Raw genomic sequence first — 15,562 nt, forward strand, 5'->3', positions numbered from 1 at the left:
TTATAAGACTAAGTCATCTTCTACTATTCCTTCCGTGTTAGTAACCCACACACCTACTGCTGCCTTGCAGTGGCTGTGGCAGTGGCAGGACACAACATGAAGCCGAGGCTACCCTATTGGTGCAGGCGGCTAGCGAATTAGACAACACCCACAAAATAGCAACTTCATGCTCTTCACACGTCTGACTTCCATCTCATTTCCTGCACGCTGGTCCCACCACCACCACCACCCTCCCGCATCTACCCCCACTGTCCCTTTCGCCTATTTGTCATATCTCACAATGCCCAAACCTAAGCAGTTCCTGAAAGAGAACAAGAAGAAGTCAAAGCATGCCCCATCGGTAGGATAATTGGCCCCTTCAACAAAGAAAAGATAGTAACCTGCAATAGGCTCCAACGACGGCAGATGAATACCTGGCAGGTGCGGAATGTTCAGAATGTTGTTAGAGCAGATCTGATATCGTTACAGCGGGTGTAGACTTTGAGGAAGCGGGCGAGAAATGGAGAGGTGGTGATGCTGCAAAAGTTTGCTCGCTTTGAGACCGAGTCATGTGACATTCACACTGACTTCACCAGTCGACCAGATTCTTTGTCAGGGCAATTGATTGCTACGAAGATGCTTTGAAGAAGTTCCCTCATTCTTTTGATCTTGCATACAACAAGTAAGGCTCGTCTGGAAAATGGATTGGTGCAGGTGACTGACCTCTGCGACTAGGGCGCGACTTCAATATGAGCTCACACAGCATCCAAAACTTCTCCAGCAACTCCCTGGATCACTCTTGGAGCTTTTACAGACCGCAATTGAATCCAGCAGATATGCATTGAAGTTGAATGAGCAGAATGCAGATGTCTTATTGTAGGTCATTTTGCTTTCGCTTTCACATATCCTCATCATTTTCAAATTTTCTGCCAGTGAATCTTTCATCACTGCCTCAGATATGCTGCCGATATTCGGCCACTACGCGTGGCTATTTAAACAATTTTACCAATCTTCCGATCTGTTCCAAACGTTCCAAAATCACTCCTATTTCTCCTTGCACCTTTGTTTACTTGCACATCCCCAACCATGGAGGTCTCTGTATGGACAATCCAAGCATGCATTGGCGACATGTTCTCCAACCGCCAAACCATTGCATGTGCTAATTTGCTCAGCAACACGGCACAAGCACTCACCAGCTACGTCGAAGCCCTGCAAGACGCGTCCAACGCGACTGATCCGCTCCCGTTCCTTGAGGAAGCTCTCGAACTCTTCCAGAAATGCCTCGAGTATCAAGAACTTCAGCACCGAGAGTTTCGCGTGCAAGCCAAAGCCGCTGCTGCTCAAGAGACCGATACAGATGATGGTGGTGTTTCCTTGACTACCGGCTCCACAATGAATGTCGACTCTGAACCTGGTATGTACATTATCCTCATTTGAGTGTCTCAAGATCACTGGAACATTCATCTTCCATCCTTTCTCAATGTTCTCTCAGTTGTGATACATTCAACGCGTACTGATTTGACATTGTACAGCTACTCCATCGACAAATCGCACCCTACCACTTGAAGCCCCTTCCTCACCACCGGCTGAATTCGAGGATAACCGCTGGTTCGTAATTCCGTTGTACCCAGGGCCTCCCGGAACAGCCAAAACTGACATTCTCAGGGCAACGATCATTGAGCCAGTAACCAACCCCTCCCTCCTCGACACCATCATCGCCCAACTCCGCACCCTCTCCCTCTTGTGCTCGCTTCTCCCAGTCCCTTCCGGTAATCTTACATTCCCCGTCCTATTTTCCCAACTTCTCTGGTACAATCAACCTAACCTCCTTCCTCTTTAGGCCAAGCATTACAATTCATCCAAGACTACGCTACCGGAATCATCGAAATAAAACTCGACGCATATTGTATCGGCACAGGCCGGGACATCGAATCCGCCCTCGCGCGCGACGAGTACTTTGCTGCTCTCTCCGACCTACAATTCCGCAACGGCCTCCTCAACGTACAACCCTACTTCGACATAATCAAGCAATTGTACAGCTTCCCCACCGCACAATCCAACCCCGAAGCCCTGGTCAAGTCCGCCGAAGCAAGGATCACCTTCCACAATAATGTTCTCCTCTATGAAGACACATTGAACTTGAGCTGGGAAGCCTTATCCACCGCCCTCGTCACCCTCACTACAGCCTCCAAACTTCCAGACGTAGAAAACCTCGCCGCAGTCCATGTCCTAAGAGGCGACGTCGAGATGTTGCGGTACCAGATGGGTCAACGCGGTTTCGCGGCTGCGAAGAAGAGTGCAGAGGTGCTGTTGAAAAATGCAGAGGTTTTCTATCGCGGCGGGAAGAATGTTGCAAGAGCTGCCGCGGAACAGGGTGTTGAGGGCGAGGGCGCGGTGAAGGAGGGTTTGGTTAAGGGGTTGAGGGGGGATGGAATGGGGATGCAAGGGGTGTTTGCGGGGATGCTCGCGGGCTCGCAAGGGGATGTCGTGGAGAAGATGATTATTGAGGCGGTTGAGGATGGAGTTGTCACGAGAGAGCAGCTGCAGGGGTTGGGTTTCGCGGCTTAGATACATGGGCTTAGATGGGAGAATGGATTTGCTCTTTTCTGAGTGTTTGGTTTGATTTTGTGGTGACTTTGGGGACATTCAGCAGTAATGTGCCGGTGCGTTCCGGAGATGCATGTTAGTTTGTCGCTTTGATTAGCAGGTTGGTTGTCCTGGTAGTTCCAGGCCATTGAGCTCAACTGGCCATCCAAGCTGTGCAAGCAAAAATTCCGTTTTGGGTATTTATTCAGGGGTCGTATTTTGGTGCGTTAGGGTTGAGTCGTCTTCTATTTGGAGTCGCAGCCGGTGCTCCCATCCCATTCTCTCACGGCAAGAACGCCTCATGCGGAGCCTTACACGCAACTGCCAAAACTTCTCAGCAGCCACAACCCCACCTTAAAGCTCCCATTTCCCTCACGAAGCCGTTTCTCATTCTCATTCAACTTTTGCAAATGCGGTCGCATGTGTATGGCGATGTTCGTCGTTGCCACTAGCACACAGTCTGTCTAAGATCTTATGACTCGTCGCACCACGCTTATGGATCATGGAGTCCAGCCTTGCCAGCATCGGAACCTTCAGCGGCCAGGCTCTTCAAGGAGTCAACCAGCTCCACGCGTTCTTCAAAGACGTCTCTCTCGCGCGGCAAAGGACCGCTGATCTGCTGGATGAATTGCAATTTCTTGCATTCACGCTCACAGATATTCAACGGCTTGTCGCCAGACTCGAGCAGGCATCAAATGATAGCGGAAATCTACACACTGCCTTGTATAAGACCGTTTCCAATATTTCGACCCTGAAGTCTCGGCTGAAAACATGTGCGATGGAAGTCACAGCATGGGTGCAGGTGACCACGGACTCGGATCCAAGCTCGGAGAACGGTGTCTGGGCGTTCTTCAAAAAGGTGAAGGTAGCTGTTAACAAGAGTGGCTTTGAGGAGATGGGGAGAAAGATATCGGGTCATCGACAGCGCCTTGGCCTTAGCCTGTCTGTCCTGGGCAGGTGTGTCACGACTTACATTGCATGCAGGATCAAATTTGTACTAATATGGTGTCTAGATGGATGGATCAAGTTGGCTTCACACGCGTCGCTGAATTATCAGCCAAGTTCGATGGGCTAACTGACGCCCACTTGAAGTTGAACGACAGCATCAACAAACAGATTGCGGTTTCCGCCGAAGATCGGCCTCATGAGGCGGCCATCTCGGAAGCCATTGGCAGCCAACTTCGACCCTTGGAGACCTCGATTGAAGATCATTTCGACCGGATGAGTTCGAATCATTCTGAGAGTCAGCAGAGCATCCACAGTCTCTCTCACAGCATATCGAGTCTTGCGTCGCAAATGTCGCAACTCCTTGAGATGGCTAACGTCTCTGACGTCAGTCAAAAGCATTCAGTGAAAGCCCCTGGGATTACGAATGCCAAAATTGCCGAGACTGAAGATGAATGGTGTTGCGACTCGATCTCAGGAATAGACGGCGGCTTTATTGAAACTGGGAATGCCAAATATTCGTGCATATACTGCTTTTCCGTGTTTCAATGGGGACCAGAAAACTCTCACGAGAGAGGCAGACACCTTGCGGAAGCTCATTCATTCGGAAAGTGCAATCTTATGATCACATATCAAAGCTGGGATGAGTTGATGCTACATCTCGACACATTTCACGCGGCGAAAAGGATCCATTGGGCTGATGATCTCTTTTGCAGGAAAAGGAAACCTCTACCTCTGCTTCGTGACCAGCATTTCAGCGATGAACACCCTTCAGAGGCCGTTGAGAGATCTTCTGAAGGCAAAATCATTCGAGCTTGCTTGAATATGGCTCTAGCTGAGTGTGGCCTGCCAGAACCTTCCGACTATCTAGCGTATAGCTTGGAACCATGCGAAATTTACGGATCTTACTGGTACCGCACGGCAGGAAACACTCAGAACGACGCACGATATAAAATAGGATGTCTATTAGAGGAGCTATTTGTATCTGGCAACGACGGGTATTTCGACAATACGCACGCACTGGAATCACTGATTATAAGCAAAATAAAAAATGAAGTGTGTAAGGATGCCCCTCATCAAGATGGATTCACGCAGAGAAAGAGAATCAACGCTTGGTTTTTGCAAAGCCTTACGAAGTCACTTCCATTGAGGTTGCTCCTCGCGTCCGGGAAAGTGACCGCCGATTTGACACCAGCCACTTCTCCAAACTGGCTGATTCCGATCCTTGCTGTCTGGAACATCGACGAAGCGGCCACCGGCGCCGAGCAGCTATGCGAACTTTCCGATGGTGCGGTCGACAGTCGGGATGACCTCAAACCTGACCCTGACTTTGATGTTCAGCTTGCCAGCGATGACCAAAACAACGCTGAAGAGGTCACTTCGGCTCGCAACCACTTGCTCCTCACTCAGAAGCTTATAGATTGGAGCCCGACTCTCTCGGCGATTCCCGATTTCCCTTCTCTAAGATCAGGTACGATTGGGGAAGATGACCGCATTTTTCATCCTTTAGTTTCGAAATATTTAATCAAAATGGCGGATAGCGATTTCCTTGAGGAGCGGCTGGATAGGTTTCTACATTCGAAGAAAGCACTCGAAAGGAAGCGCCAACGGCGTGAGCGATTTAATCAATCCCTTGAGCCGGAAGAAAAAGCTTGGCTGGAGAGGTCCGACGCTGAACAGAACGAAATATCAATGATGCTACAAGAAGCAAAAGGGAAACTTGAAGAATTGAGAGAACAATGTCTAGCTGCTGGGTTAGTAGATGAGATCGGTCGGGCGATAGATTATTCAAGCAAAAGAGAACGTTAGAGAGCTCAACACTTCATCTTCCTCACAAAGCAAACCGTACGTTTCATGATCGGTCTATTAAAGTTTTGATAGCGGATAATCGATACACCCAGGCCTGGACGGCAATTCGCCGCTATTCTATCTCTGGCCGGCCCTGCTACTATCAAGAAGCCTAGCATGCAAACTGGCCTCGAAAGTTCGCAGAAATCCATTATTATCTTATGGGCCTTGCAAGCTTCCTCGAGAAAGAGGAGCATATTACAAACAACCCCGATTCCCATGCCCATTATAATCAACGATAAAATACCTCCTCGCATTGCAGGTCGTCTCATTCCTGATCACCCCAACGCGAAGGTATAAAGACGATTGAAAAGCTGCTTGCTGTGAATTAGAGGTACAGCTTGTTGTTTCGCGCCAATCCTCACTTCACTTTGCGGGTGCGCCAAGCTACCGCGCATGTGACACCTCGCCGCTCTGCTCACCCTCGCTTCACCTTAACCTCACCATCCTCACCGGCCTCCACTATAAGAGATATTTCGCCCCCTAATCTCCTGAATATAATTATATTAATTATGAGAAATAATATTATAGGTGATACTAGAGAGCTAATTGCAGAACCTCGCGCTCTGGAGTATTTGCCGTCTCGCAAATGCATCCATCTAATTGCTATAACCTTTACGCTCGTGATCGTACGAATGAATGGAAGTCTCTGGCACCGGGGATATTCGAAATGAGTTACGAGGTTTTGTACGAGACTATTTGGCGGTGGAGTGAGTTTCTTCGAACTTGACTGTCAGCCTTCGTAGAAGTGAGGCAGATGGGGTAGTTGGATATCATTCTTGCGGCATGGTCCCCCACCCCCTTTTCCCTGCTTTTAGATGGAATGTATTTTTAGATACACATACACCAAGTTTTTCTGGCCGTCAATGGCGTCTGTGAAAGAAGCATTGAATGTGAGAGTAGGTGCGTACTAATTGCATCTTTTCAATCCCATGGCCTTCTTCATCCCACTGAAGCAGCGTTCTCGGTACTATACCGCGATATATCCGAGGGGAAGCGTGTTCATATAGCAATAGAGAGTCTCATGTTATTGTCACTCTTCAAGTTCTGTGTCTTCTTGATGCAATAAAATTAAAGGATACTAAAATCAATTCTCTCTTAACTACTCGTTAGACCCCATCCAAATTTCTTGACTTTTCTCATTTCCTAGCTACTTATCACTCTTGCTCTGCATCAAAAATCGGTCAACCATTGCCTTTTTTTCTCGATAACAAGGTCGAGACTTACTAGCCCCAAATAAAGCTTTGCATCTATTTAACTGCCCCAGCATCCAGTAGAATTTCTCTAGTCTTTGCATAGCCCCACTTTGAAGCTGCTTGCAGGGCAGTTTGACCAGACCAACCATCAGGAGGAGCATTTACATCAGCACCAGCATCTATGAGCTCTCTCACAACTGATTCATGGCCCCAGAGTGCAGCTGCTTGCAAGGCAGTACCATTAAAACCAGGAGGAGCATTTACATCAGCACCAGCAGCCATGAGCTCCCTCACAACTGCTTCATAGCCCCCGCATGCAGCTGCTTGCAGGGCAGTTGTACCACAAGAACCAGAAGGAGCATTTACATCAGTACCAGCATCTATGAGCTCCCTCACAACTGCTTCATGGCCCCCGCGTGCAGCTGCTTGCAAGGCAGTTGTACCATAAGAACCAGAAGGAGCATTTACATCAGTACCAGCATCTATGAGCTCCCTCACAACTGCTTCATGGCCCCCGCGTGCAGCTGCTTGCAAGGCAGTTGTACCATAAGAACCAGGAGGAGCATTTACATTAGCACCAGCAGCTATGAGCTCCCTCACAACTGCTTCATGGCCCCCGCGTGCAGCTGCTTGCAAGGCAGTTGTACCATAAGAACCAGAAGGAGCATTTACATCAGTACCAGCATCTATGAGCTCCCTCACAACTGCTTCATGGCCCCCGCGTGCAGCTGCTTGCAAGGCAGTTGTACCATAAGAACCAGGAGGAGCATTTACATTAGCACCAGCAGCTATGAGCTCCTTCACAATTGCTTTATGGCCCCCGAGTGCAGCTGCTTGCAAGGCAGTTGTACCATAAGAACCAGGAGGAGCATTTACATCAGCACCAGCAGCCATAAGCTCCTTCACAACTGCTTCATGGCCCCCGCGTGCAGCTGCTTGCAGGGCAGTACTATCATAAGAACCAGGAGGAGCATTTACATCAGCACCAGCATCTATGAGCTCTCTCACAATTGCTTCATGGCCCCCGCGTGCAGCTTCTTGCAAGGCAGTTTCACCTTTATAGCCACCAGGAGTAGCATTAACATTAGCACCGAGGACTATGAGCTTCTTCACAGCTGCTATATTGCCACTTTGTGCAGCTGTATGCAAGGCGGTCCTACCACAAGAAGTACCGTCAACGTCGGCACCAGCAGCCACAAGGTTCTCCATAATTGCTTCATGGCCCCATCTTGCAGCTTTTTGCAGGATAGTTTCACCTTTAAAACCACCAGTAGCAGCATTAACATTCGCACCGAGGGCTATGAGTTTCTTCACAGCTGCTATATTGCCGCTTTGTGCAGCTGTATGCAAGGCGGTCCTACCACGAGAAGTACCGTCAACGTCGACACCAGCGGCCACAAGGTTCTCCATCACTGCTTCACCGTGACCCCTAATGGCTGCTCGTAAGTCTGAGTTGGTTGCTTCACAGCCAGCAGCTAGTAAAACATCTACAACTGCTTCGTGACCATTCGCTACGGCCACTCGTAGTGCAGTCTTGCGATGATTCTGGCTGTCAATGGAAGTAGATGATTGCTTCGGTCTTTCAACCCTATCAGCGCCTGCCTCCAGTAGCGTCGCCACCACCGCGCTGTGCCCGTTTTCAGCAGCCCGGTATAGTGCAGTCGTTTGGTCCTTGTCCAGTGTATCCACGTCTGCATCGAGTTCCACTAGCCGGTCCACTAGTAGGCGTACAATTCCTTCATTACCCGAACGGGAGACGTCGTGGAGCATTGTGTCGCCTTTCTTATTTCTCTCTATAATGCTAGCACCAGCACCATGTCGTACAAGAATCCGTAAAGTTGCTTCGTTCCCGGTCCTGGCTGCATAGTAAAGGGCTGCCATGTTGTCGTCATCCTTAGCCTCGATATCGATGCCCTTGCCCAATAACTCTTGTATCATCTCCACATCCCCGTTCAGCGTAGCGACGTGTAGTGATGTCTTCCCTGTGTCGTTTCTCACTGCGATGTCTGCCCCAAACAGTAGCAATTGTCTCACCGTTGGGATATGGCCACTCTGGACAGCTTTCATGAAGCTCAGACGGTCTGTCGCTTTCTTCTGTTCCTCCAGGCCCTTCTCGTAGGCCGCCCGAACTTGTTCTGTGACATTCTTTCCCCCATGCGGTTTGCGTAAATGCTTCAAAAGATTGTCCCTTCGCCAGGTGCCTTTGAAATGGCAGCCGGGCCATGCACAGTAGAATTTCGTGTCGGCCCGTCCGCCGTGTTTGGCCTTGTGCCGATTAAGGTCGGATCTTAGAGCAAATCCTGCCGTGCAGTGATCACAACGGTATGGTTTCGTGTGGGTTTTACGATGGCGGCTGAAGAAGCCGTTAGCCTAGCTGACAAGTTCAAAATGGACCGGGGCAATACTTAAGCTGTCCGCGCAAAGCAAAAGATTCAGTGCATGATTCGCATCTGATCAACCCTTTGATTCGATTGTCTCTCTGTAGACTTGACATGATGTCTGTTGGATTAAATTTTGTATCAAAGGATGTGGATGTGGCAATGCCAGCTCGGATGTTTGTTGACCGAAATCGGGCGTCAGCGCTGCCTGATTTGAGCCAGATTTCGTATGAGGCCTCCCGATACGCTACGGAAGCACTTGTACACTGCAAGGTTATTCGTGTATCCGTTGCTGCCACAGCGCCCGGGTTTGCCTACCGATTTTGTCCTCTCTTTTAGACCTCAATAATTCGCCACACAGTTATATGATATTCAGAAACCAAAAGTTCATAAGGAATAGCCTCTTAAGCTATAGAAATATATAGTTTGTTTTTATTTTCATAAAGGTTCAGCTACGTAGTCTAGATTGGCAGTATGAGACTTTCAATGTTCCTTTGATTTAAGCGAGGCCCCGGGCGCTGTGGCAGCCTAGCAGCCCAACGAATAGCCCCCTGCGCACGAGGGCTGAGTTGATGCATGGGACTAAAAAAGATGGAAGCTCGCCCCAGGCCTCCCATAATGTTAAAGACCAACTGCCCCTCTCAATGTTCCATTCAAATTCGCGGAGCCTCTCCACCTCGACAGCATCCGAAATCCTCTCAACTTTTACCGATTAGTCGCCCGCTTTCGCCCACTTTCGCCCTTATCCGCCCTTCTTCGTCGCCCTATTTCACACGCTCCCCTTATTTGTCGCCCTCTGGTTCAGGAAATTATGCCGACAGACAGTCACATCGATGCCCTCGGCCAACCAGCTGCCTATTGCAGCAATTGTCACGCCGGGTAAGATAGAATTTTTTTTTTAACGAAAATGCAGGTATGCCTCCAGCAGCGGCGAGAGCACAACACCTCCACCAATCCGCTTTGTAGCCTTTCAATCGGCTTGGCTTCGCCCTCCTGTGAACCCCTGGCCCTTAGCAGCGCCAAGTCCCGGTTTCACCAACGGCGATGGCAATCACCGCGACGTCGACTCGCTCGTCACATCTACCAACCATAACGCCTCCCCCAATCAGGCACTTGCAGGGACTCCAGATGCGACCGTAACCCGAGACCAGCATATCCCTATCTGGTCACCGAGCACTGCCAATAATGGATGGAATAATGGATGGAATCCCAATGTCTCCACTCCGCTTCCTGCAGGGGATCCAGCTTCTCATGGGCTTGCTCAAAGCTTAGTGACACCAGGCTTGGGTCAACCCTTCACCCCCACTTTGTGCTTGGTCGACATGTATCCTAATGCCATCGAAAACGGTCAGCCTGATCCAACCGTCCAGGTCCCTGTCTACAATGACTTCAGCGTCATGCGTAATAGCTTCGTCAACCCCAGTTCGGATACTCAGTACGATGATTTCGATTTTCAAGAGACTATGGCAAACTTCAATCAGTTGCCTCTTCCCACCACTACCAGCATGCCTGCCGCCCCAGCATTACCTATCCATGCTACCAACATGTTCACTGCACCTGCGGTGCCTCGTCCCATTGCCAGAGGGGTGACATCTCGACGTTCCAACGTCGATACTAACGCGCATACCTGCGGCTACGCTGGATGTGGAAAAATGTTCGCCCGCCCGGGTGACCTCGCTCGACATAGCAAGCAGCATGGCATCCCTCAGCACCCCTGTGACATTCCTGGGTGCAACCGTCATGGGGCCAGGGCTTTTTATCGCGCTGACAAGCTCCTTGACCACCAGCGCAAGAAACACGGGAGAGGCAATTGAGGGGCGGAAGGAATCAGTGGAGGCGCGGAGGAGTTGAAATTTAAGGGTAAGCGGCATAAGTTGGCAAATTGGTAAAAGAGATTTCAATGGAGGAAGGAATTTAGGCGGAAAAGGAAAGAGTTGGTTGGAAGTCGAATAGGTTATAAGTTATGGTTACTTTGCTTTCCCATTTCCTTGGAGCTCCTTTCCTTTTCTATTTGTTTTCGACGAACGACACGGAGGGATGTGAAATGTGACCACGATGAACTCATTCCTTTTTTTGGTAGCTAGTATCTCAATCATGCTTTAACCTTTTTGAAGACCCGCTCTCGAAGCACGATGCTCGACTGTCCTAATGCTGTCAAGCATATCAATTGCGTGCCATTGCCTTTGATTCTTCTTTGGCCCAGCCTATGTGAATACCGGAATAGCTTTCCCCTAAACTTCTCTTCTCTGCACACAGCCAATTTTTATTTTCTCATGCTCCGCCTTTGGATGGCCACGGCGGTTTACGTTGCAGCACGGCATGTATCCTTGCACATTTGTCCTAGCTGAATCTCTGTAGGACATATCTTCCAAGTTACAACAGCCGGGACAGCCCTCCTACGGCGTCAGCCGTCCCAGGTGGCTGATAGGCCTGGAAGATTTGTCCTAGAAACCCCCTCGTTCCAGGACAAATGGGCCAGGACAGATCCTCGGTTAGGGCTTGCTCACCACCACGCTCACTACACTTGAACACTCGCTGTATAGAGGGAGCCAGAACGGGACCCCCGTAAAAATAGATGTCCCAGAGCTGGTCAGAAACGGTCCCGCAGAGCACTACTTCATCTAATACCCAAAAACTATTCTCTTGCAAATAATTAAAGCCAGTGCCATAATAAATATATCCTTCTCTAATATAATGGCCTTACTTTAATCAAGTAACCTGAATCTAGTATATTAAAAAAATTATAGTAATTAATTATAACTTAATTATTAACCTTCGAGGAAAAAATTAATTATTAGACTAATTATAATTAAAAATATTTAATTATTTCCAATTATTATATAAATAAAACCTAAAAAGAGTAAAGATTAATTAATTTTCTAAGAAGAGAAAAGAAGTATAAAGTAATATATATACGGGCTATTTGCTTCTAATATTATATAATTATATCACGTAATTATAAGAACTAAAACCCTTATTATAATACTTATATATAAAGATAAACAAAGCGAGTAAAGAGTACTAGCTATTAAGGTTATAATGCGAGTGTTCTAAAAGAAAATCTCTATTTCTTATATACGAAAAATATCGAAATCCGGCATTTTGTGCCCTTTACGAGCTGTGCCTTATTTTTTAAAGTAGTTTTTATAACTTTATATTTAAGCTTCTAGAAACTAAGCCCTTTAATAAATTAACAGCTCTAGTATATGCGCGTATTTTGATTTACTTTTTATTAGGTTTAGACTTAAATTAAAGAAGTTATAAGGGGGTTGAATTTGAAAAAAGAGGTATAATGGGGAAAAGCATACGAAAACCGAAAAATGTGCGCACAGACGAAAAGCGCTGATTCTTACAAGTTGCTTTACCTTGCATTTGCGGTTGTGTGACTTCACATGCATGTAAGCCGAATGATCTCCAAATCAAAGATGGTGGGCTGAGAAAGTAGAACCTGGAATTGTCACTATCGGCAATCAACAACAAGACAAGGCATATTTAGCTTGGTGATACCTGGTCGATGCCGAATTACGTTCGAAGGAGGGAAACATGCTCGATCTGAAGAGTCATCAGATCGAGAGAACTTTCGGCAGGGAAACTCTAGCCGATGCGCGTAAGAGAGAGAGAGGAGGGGCGGAAGAGGGGTAAAATTGCTTGCGGAATTGGCTGAGGTTTCTCATACTCAACATTTCCGTCATCTCTTCGGACCTCAATTAAAGCCGTTCGGGTTTCTTTTGCGGTTATAGAGACTACCCTGACTATTCTGGCACCGGCCGCACCTCATCGAGCCCCCAAGAAATACATAGAACTCTTGCTATCAAGAAAGACAATCGAGGAAGTATTCGACCTTAATCAGCAAAGACGAGAGCCCGACTGGGAGCATCGAGTATTCTTTTTCTCGTCCTTGCAAACTTGACGGCCATCTGCTGCCTTCAGAGATGGAACGATACGAGCCAACTATCGTCAAACATGACGACGGCGTGCAAACAGGCGCTTGCAACCAACATCTCATTCAACGCCCTTTATTCAATCTCAGACATGACGAGTCAACTACCCAGTAACGCAACAGATCTAGAGAACCATTGCACTAATGACCGTACAAGCTCACTTGAGGTAAGAAGAAGGAGCCATTCCTTGAGAGAATGACACACTGAGGACAAGAAACCAATCATGAATTCTTATAGTGCAGAGCTGGGTAAAATCTGTCAATAGTGCCTGCACCGATTCGAACTATGCGAGAGATGGATGAGGCAGCATCAACCCGGCCTCGATAGCCTCAGACTTTGTCTGGGCTCAGCACACAGCCTGTTTGACCGACAACGCAACTTGCCAGTATTGCGGTGTGCTGCTCGCCAACACTCTCGCAGATAGCAAGTGCAGCAACTGCTTCCTCAAGTATATAGCCGCGTTGTTGAGCTCGTGGTATGGAAGCGGACGTGTGAGCTCCGGCGATTGGACGTCGTTGCTCGACCAGTGTTGCGCCAATCCAAGCGATTATCCCACGTCTACCTGGACTGCGCCGCCTGTTGCCGTGTAAGTCTACTGAACTTGTTCTATAGCTGCAAGAAGGGAGAAGTTCTAGAAAACTCCCGCACGAAAAATTTGGCTGACTCTTCTAGACCCACTGAGCTCCGAGAAATCACTTGTTTTGGCGGTTGCTACGACGGGACGCAGAAAGGTGATACATGCCACTCGATCGCAACCGATCGATTCCTGCACCAGGACGAGATGAACTGGAATTGTTCGCAACCAGTGATGAACCGAACGGTGTGTGTTGGGAGCCAGTGTGTTTTGTACAAAGTCAGTCCAATGACTTCCAGGGGCTGAAGCGGAATGGGCAAGGAAGTGAGGCTTACCCATATTTTATGGCAGATCCAAGCGGGCGACACATGCACCTCCATTCTGAACGAACATGGGATAACGCTGACTGAGCTACTGGAGTGGAACTCGGTCATCTGGCCGAGGGATTGCGGCAATATTGACGCTCTCGTGGACAGGACAATCTGCATCTTGTAATTTTCCAGAAAACCCAAAGTACCTCTGTCTTTCGCAATATTACCCCTTTTCTAATCGTCACTGTTAAACGCATAGGCCACCGAGCACAGAAGAATACACACCAGTCAACCTCACTGTGACATGGGGAAACACTTGGGTGATACCAATAGGCTCCTGGACAACAGTAGCGATAGTCGGGTTTGTGGCACCCAACTCGACAGTTCGCACGAAGCTGTTTCCAAGAACACCTTTCCCAACCTCGACCATGGTAGGTGATGCGACGGCTAACGCACTGATAGAAAGATATGGGGTGCATTGTCCTGTAACTGAAGGGGATTTTGAGAACGGGTTCAGGTGGGAGTATTTGGGCCATACGTGCTACGAGTTGTTGCATCCATATTGTGGTGCTAGGACTACTGGGCCTCTGCCTACTAGTACAACTTTTCCTGCCGTGTGTCTCCCAAGTGCGGCTATGAAGCAAATTAGTGATGAGATTCTCAACTAGGCGGATTGTGCAGGAAGTAGAGAAGTCTTTCTGTTCTCAGAACATGTAGTTTTAGGTATCCATAGTGTGGCGTGTAGATTATCTACGTACCCGCAGCTCAAATGAATAACTCGCAACCATTCACCTGAGAGGATGAGAAGCAGGCATTGATCTCAGCCAAGCTCATGGAATTCCAAGCGCCATTATATTCCAGCAGATTCTCGGCGCTGACCTTGTGATGCCATATGGCATCGCCGTGGGTGTCGAGGTAGAAAACCTTGATTTTGCCACTTTCCATGGCTTCGCGATCGGTGACATAGAGCCGAATGGCGACGTTACGAGACCACAGCCACCGCTCCAATGCCTCGCGATCGCTAGCTGGGGGGGCTTCGATGTCTTCTTCATGTTCGCTCTCGCGGTAGTCCTCCTCGGTGGAGTGACGCTCTTGATCACACAGCTCCGGCACGCGCAGCAGCAGGCGCTGCCAATCGTCGCCAAAGTCGTATAGAGCCTTGTCATTCCACGTCCCGTCCTTGTCAACGAGGTTATTAAGTATCGCATTCCCAATCATGACCTTGTGAGCCCCATCCTGGTCCTGCCCATTAACGTCGCCATAATACGTCCTCAGCAAAGCCGGGGGATGGGATTCATGAGTAATCTTGCGGCCACAGAAAATGCGCTCCTGGACTGTCTGAAAACGGGGCAGTATACGGGTGGTAATGGTAGCTTCCGAGCCTGTTGTTCCTGTTGCATCGTAGTTTCTGGCCATACGCCGCGCGGATTCTATATGATATGGCTTTTATTGTCTTCAAGTTAGCGCCAGGCTGAGCGGACAAAACATAGCAGAGCAAGAGGCCCTAGAGAGTAGATATGTGTGAAAGTACAGTAAAAGTGCGCACATATCGCTCCCTGGGCACCATGGCGAGATACTGGCGCGCGAGCGAGTCCCATTGTTGCTTATCTTGTGTCGTGTCGGCGGCATAATCCCATCGCTCCTTTGTCGCGTACAATATTAATAAGTTTCTGGACCTTAAATGTGCACTTTTATGTTCCATCGAAGCGAATGCTTACCGCGAGAAACATGTCGAACGCCATATGGCCATATTTTGCGGGCGTAGTCAAGTCACGCGTTTGGGTTGGGGTTAGGTTTGCCATTG

At 48.6% G+C, this 15,562-nt stretch overlaps 7 protein-coding genes across 7 annotated transcripts; 3 read left to right on the plus strand and 4 right to left on the minus strand.

Annotated features, from left to right (window-relative positions):
- Positions 1 to 280: 280 nt before the first annotated feature.
- Positions 281 to 2,547, plus strand: K444DRAFT_531908 (uncharacterized protein; the record flags this gene model as incomplete). Its single annotated transcript, XM_024875036.1, has 8 exons — positions 281 to 340; positions 390 to 420; positions 469 to 524; positions 576 to 661; positions 715 to 855; positions 1,152 to 1,393; positions 1,626 to 1,748; positions 1,820 to 2,547. The coding sequence occupies 8 exons, from the start codon at positions 281 to 283 to the stop codon at positions 2,545 to 2,547; spliced, it is 1,467 nt and encodes a 488-aa protein (XP_024735420.1).
- A 520-nt stretch (positions 2,548 to 3,067) lies between these two features.
- K444DRAFT_631102 (uncharacterized protein) lies at positions 3,068 to 5,319 on the plus strand (the record flags this gene model as incomplete). The annotated part of the gene is made up of 2 exons (XM_024883305.1): positions 3,068 to 3,522; positions 3,579 to 5,319. The coding sequence occupies 2 exons, from the start codon at positions 3,068 to 3,070 to the stop codon at positions 5,317 to 5,319; spliced, it is 2,196 nt and encodes a 731-aa protein (XP_024735421.1).
- Positions 5,320 to 6,489: 1,170 nt separating this feature from the next.
- On the minus strand, positions 6,490 to 7,271 carry K444DRAFT_563873 (uncharacterized protein). The gene has a single exon (XM_024877042.1). The coding sequence runs from the start codon at positions 6,834 to 6,836 to the stop codon at positions 6,609 to 6,611; it is 228 nt and encodes a 75-aa protein (XP_024735422.1). The 5' UTR covers positions 6,837 to 7,271; the 3' UTR covers positions 6,490 to 6,608.
- K444DRAFT_510385 (ankyrin) lies at positions 7,176 to 7,553 on the minus strand (the record flags this gene model as incomplete). Its single annotated transcript, XM_024873436.1, has 1 exon — positions 7,176 to 7,553. A coding segment is annotated over one exon (378 nt), but the record flags the coding sequence as incomplete, so codon positions are not given.
- Positions 7,554 to 7,872: 319 nt separating this feature from the next.
- K444DRAFT_434192 (ankyrin) lies at positions 7,873 to 9,362 on the minus strand. The gene is made up of 4 exons (XM_024872795.1): positions 9,251 to 9,362; positions 8,960 to 9,198; positions 8,342 to 8,907; positions 7,873 to 8,267 (listed from the first exon to the last, which is right to left on the minus strand). The coding sequence occupies exons 2-4, from the start codon at positions 9,046 to 9,048 to the stop codon at positions 8,194 to 8,196; spliced, it is 729 nt and encodes a 242-aa protein (XP_024735424.1). The 5' UTR covers positions 9,049 to 9,198; positions 9,251 to 9,362; the 3' UTR covers positions 7,873 to 8,193.
- Positions 9,363 to 10,476: 1,114 nt separating this feature from the next.
- Positions 10,477 to 10,746, plus strand: K444DRAFT_531864 (uncharacterized protein; the record flags this gene model as incomplete). The annotated part of the gene is made up of 1 exon (XM_024875033.1): positions 10,477 to 10,746. The coding sequence occupies one exon, from the start codon at positions 10,477 to 10,479 to the stop codon at positions 10,744 to 10,746; it is 270 nt and encodes an 89-aa protein (XP_024735425.1).
- Positions 10,747 to 14,501: 3,755 nt separating this feature from the next.
- Positions 14,502 to 15,201, minus strand: K444DRAFT_614288 (uncharacterized protein). Its single transcript, XM_024880514.1, has one exon. The coding sequence runs from the start codon at positions 15,172 to 15,174 to the stop codon at positions 14,524 to 14,526; it is 651 nt and encodes a 216-aa protein (XP_024735426.1). The 5' UTR covers positions 15,175 to 15,201; the 3' UTR covers positions 14,502 to 14,523.
- Positions 15,202 to 15,562: the final 361 nt, after the last annotated feature.

This window comes from Hyaloscypha bicolor, assembly GCF_002865645.1.
Source record: "Hyaloscypha bicolor E unplaced genomic scaffold K444scaffold_92, whole genome shotgun sequence".
NCBI lineage: Eukaryota > Fungi > Ascomycota > Leotiomycetes > Helotiales > Hyaloscyphaceae > Hyaloscypha > Hyaloscypha bicolor.